At 41.6% G+C, this 4394-nt stretch overlaps 1 protein-coding gene across 4 annotated transcripts in view; it reads right to left on the minus strand.

Annotated features, from left to right (window-relative positions):
• Nucleotides 1-323: 323 nt before the first annotated feature.
• Nucleotides 324-4394, minus strand: part of LOC139235078 (protein phosphatase 1 regulatory subunit 3C-like) — a 12086-nt gene continuing 8015 nt past the window's right edge. For 3 of the 4 annotated variants that reach the window (XM_070866215.1, XM_070866218.1, XM_070866216.1), the window contains exons 2-3: nt 3307-4227; nt 324-3002 (exon numbers count right to left, since the gene is read on the minus strand). In XM_070866215.1, the coding sequence (XP_070722316.1) occupies nt 2969-3002; nt 3307-4184 (912 nt within the window). In that variant the 5' untranslated portion in view covers nt 4185-4227 and the 3' untranslated portion in view covers nt 324-2968. Of the gene's footprint in view, nt 3003-3300; nt 4228-4394 lie in introns of all 4 variants that reach the window. The other variant, XM_070866217.1, reaches the window with a different exon arrangement.

Here is a 4394-nt window from a genome sequence, read left to right on the forward strand (position 1 = left end):
AGGTCGAGATGGACAAAGCGGAATACACAAAAACAGTGTTGTACAGAAGCTATATTGTATAAAGAGGAACTTAAGTCATACTTCGCTTTTAAAAAAAAAAGTACTTCCAAGCTTGGTGACCTTCAATTCCATTCAGTCAATGCTAATAGTTTGTAGTTTTCACAAAAAAAGGGATACAATTGCAGTATGCAATACCCCAATAAACCAGCAAATCCCCCAAGTCCCTCATAATATAAACAGCATTTGAATTAGTTACCATTTACCAATGACCCTGAAAAAATAATTGACTTCAGGAAATGAAACTCCAAGAAATTAGCTAAGAATTTAACTTTATATAAACTTTATTTTTTTTTAAATACAAAAAAAAACACTAATATCCATCTACTTCAAATGTTAACAGTTAACAAATACTCCAGAACATGCAAGCAGCAACATTGGTTTATTGAACAGAGAAACCATTCTATTCTCCCCTCGCAAAGCCATCTTCCCATCCAGTTAACAAAAAGAGTTCCTCAGTGGCAATAACCACTTCCCTTTATTACTCCCGGTGAAACACCTCACAACCAAGATCCCAGCTGACAGACTCCTGGTGAATTCACCGACTGTACGCCCTTGCCACAAGCTCACATAGAAGAAAGGATACTTTCCTCGACCCAAGCTAGCTCAACAACGAAACCTTCTCCTTTTAAGCTTCCTCTTTCTGAAGAAGTCTACCAGGTACCTACTATAGGACGACAACTGGGGAGGAACACTCGAGCTGCTGCTCAACTACTTCATTGAAAAGCCGCTATAAATTATTGGCTATATCGACAAGTCTTCAGGGTGGACAGAGATATACTTTCCCAATACATTCCAGCTGAACATTTCTCACCCACCCTTTTCCACAAGGAATGAATAGAAACAAAATCAATAATCAATACTGAGATGTGTGTGAACTTGGGGCTTTCCTTTCTTCCTACTATGCCCTCTCTCCCAAGCCCCAAACACCATGTTCTACAGCCATCTAGGGCTCTAAGCTTCCACTTCAATGTGCTGTTTGAAGTGAAGGTTCTTTAGCTTTCTCATACGAGGAGGTATGAATCAGAAAAGAAACCTCATGTCAGTTTCCCCAATCACTATCATCTGCTAAAAGTTCTCTTATGTTCAGATCCCAATCTGCCAGTGTCTAAGTCAATTGCCACAAAAAAGCCAAGTTCAGAAGATTTTGACTAATCTTTTATTAAAATGAATACTGTGGAATGAATTACTCATGTGTAGTCTCAAACCAAAGAAATCAGGCAACCTTGAACTATGTTAAGTGAAACTAATCCAGCAATTCAATTGCAATCTTCATCTCACGCCTAGTATTTCTCCTCCTCACCCCCCTCACTCAGGGGCAAAGTCACCAACTGATACGTGGATATTATTTAACAGGTGACGACACCCTCCCAAGTAATCATACTTCATGTGCACGTCTAGGCAGTGAGTGTTCAGTCTGTCTTATCGGGACATCACAGCCAAGCCCAGTTCTACCCCTAACAATAGCCACACTTTAAAAAAAAAAGGTACAAGTATTAACTCTAGGAGGTTGAACAATTAAAGCGAGGGGCACTGATGGCAAAGATTCCAGCCTTCATTACTAAGTATGCTCCCCTCCATGAAAGAATCTTCAATATGAAGAAGTTCACGGATCAATCCAAATACAAGATGATCTTTTATTAACAAACAGCTTTCATACAAATTAACAGCCTCCTAAAGAATGAGATTTATACTTCAGGTGGGACCTGGAAACCATTCAGTTGCAAGATTCCATAGACCTCACAGCAACACTGATGAGCAGACCACAAGCATAAGTGCTCAGCATAGGCTATTCTGTTGCTTTGGCAATTGCAGTTCCATTCAATCCATGTCTAAAATAATTACTTCCCAACAATATCCATGAATTTTCCATTTTTACATGTACATTACTTGCATAGTTTTCTCTGACCATCAAGGGGAAATCTTGTTTGAAAATTCATAGGCTAAAGCATCAATCAAAATCAAAAAGAGTGCAAGTGTTTAAAATGGCAAGAAAATTTAATACGTCAATCACCTCATGACTCAAACTCACTGGGTTTCCGCATTTCAGGAAGATAAACAACATAGGAGAATTCAACAGATCCTCCTACACACACCACCCCCCCCCCCCAAAGTTATAAGATTATAGGGGTAAAAATCAGACACCCCTAGTATGAGGGCATCATCCCATTATCTGGCATTAAGTCTGTGCCACCTCCAAACGCTTGGAGATTCCAAAGAAAGGAAAGATTTGAAGGTGGGCAGAATGTTGCATTTTTGAGAATCAAATTTGGCTGCAAGAATGCAATTAGAATTAGTTAAATACCACAATATCGCAGGAAAATCTTCAAATTGTATTTGTTGTAGATCTAACAGGGTATGCACAATGAAGACACTCCTTGTCCAGCCACAAAGTGCTGTGGACATCAAGAGGACCACTGGGTGATTAATGTGGAGCCCGTGATGCAACCACCATATGTCCATCTCTTAACGCAGTACTCGAATTGAGGAAACCATGCTGAAGCCCAAACTAAATTAATTTTCAATTTAAATGAAGATCCTGTAGTAGTTACTGCAATGTCAGTCCCGGCTTGCCACAGGACAGATGATGTGCATCAATACAACCATTAACAGAAGACTGTGTTATATCAGAATGTACCCAGTTAGGGAGAATGTGATTTGCACAAGTGATGAGTACTTTAAAGCATGTGAACAGACTGATTTGCCTTATTTGTGCAACTTTGATTTGTGGAATTCAAAGTTCAGGCACTGTGTCCTGCTCATATAAGTCACCGATTTAGATCAAAAGGTTTACATTTGAGGACATTTTACAACATTGTGAAGTGAAGGATTACGATAGTTTAGAGTCATTGCATATTGGTAGGAATATCACACTTATTCCAAAGCACTCTCCCTATATCCTGTTGGCTAATTACATTGGACATTCTCTGCTACGTCCTCCGAATCTGGGGAAAAGATAGGAAAGAACAGGGTCATATGATAGATTCAACGCTCAAGTTTCTTTAACATTTGGGCAACAGCTTTGCAGTGATGTTAAGTAGCACAGAATCATCGCATTCTTAACACAGCTTTCATATTTCATTGTAAAGGACTTATTCATTCAAATTTCATGCAAGTGTGGACCAAGCCTCAAAACAATGGATGTGATGTACATGGGTTTACAGCTGATGCTACTTAATAAACTGTCATTTCAACAGTCAACACCCCCTCCAATTTAAAAAAAAAGGGACCAAAGGTATTCACCAATACCCATCACCATCAAATCTGCCCCAGCTCTGCCACTGGGAGAATATCACATCCGCTGATCGAGGACTGCCAAACTGCTCAAAATCGACTTCTTGAGCCTTCCCTCTAATGTTGTAATTCGATGAATTCTCTTCGTAGGAAACTTTCCCACCATCTGACGGCCAGTCCACACAAGTAATCCTGTAGTTCTCTTCATTGTTGTTGTCCCAGAAGGTGTCTCGGCCACATGTGAAGAACACACACAGCTCAATTTTCTCACGAGGCTGTAAACATTTTGGCAGGTGGACCTGAAAGGAGAACGTGTCTGTGTCCGTGCAGCCATATGTATTGTTCAAGAAAACACATTCAATGTCTTGGAAGCTCTTCCAGGTGTCAAAGGTTATCCGGATCATGACCTTTTTCTCATAGCCGAGATTCTTGACTTTGACAGTTCCAGAGATGGACATCTCATGGACGACGCAGCTCTCGAGGCAAACAAAGTTTTCTTGCAAACGAGAACAGAAGTTTAAATAATCTGCCATGGGCTGAGGAAAGTCGAGGAATAACTTTTCATTCTTGCTAGGATGTGGAACACAGTCTGCGAGGTCAGACAGTTCAAACTGAAGGTCTGCCAAGTCCTCCTCAAACTCGGAGAACACTCGGACCGCAGTGAGCGATAAACCTTTCGCATCCGCAAAAACCACCTTCTTTTTCTCAATGTTGCTGTTCTTGCTCTGCTTCCATTCCTCCCTGGCCAGGCACAAGTTGCTTTTCTGGTTCAGACATGGGCGCAGTGGTTTTAGTCGGGATATGTTCACTCCCCTGAACTCCTGATAGTTTAAGAAGCTGTGAATGGGAGGGGAGTGACTGAGGCAAAGTCTCATGGCAATATCAACAGGCATGACTGGAGGAGGGGCCAGCAGAACACTGCAGACAATCAAAACCCTGGAGAGAGAGGAGACAATATTCAATTAACCATAAGAGTAGGGAGGAAGAGAGAGAGAAAGAGAGAGAGAGTCTGTGGCGGGGCCAAGGGGGCCGGGCATGGGGGAGCACCCTTGTTATCGCTGCGGAGCCGGGGGTGGGTGGAGAGAGGGGGGGAAGGAGGGGAG

The sequence above is a fragment of the Pristiophorus japonicus genome, chromosome 22 (assembly GCF_044704955.1).
Source record: "Pristiophorus japonicus isolate sPriJap1 chromosome 22, sPriJap1.hap1, whole genome shotgun sequence".
Classification (NCBI taxonomy): domain Eukaryota; kingdom Metazoa; phylum Chordata; class Chondrichthyes; family Pristiophoridae; genus Pristiophorus; species Pristiophorus japonicus.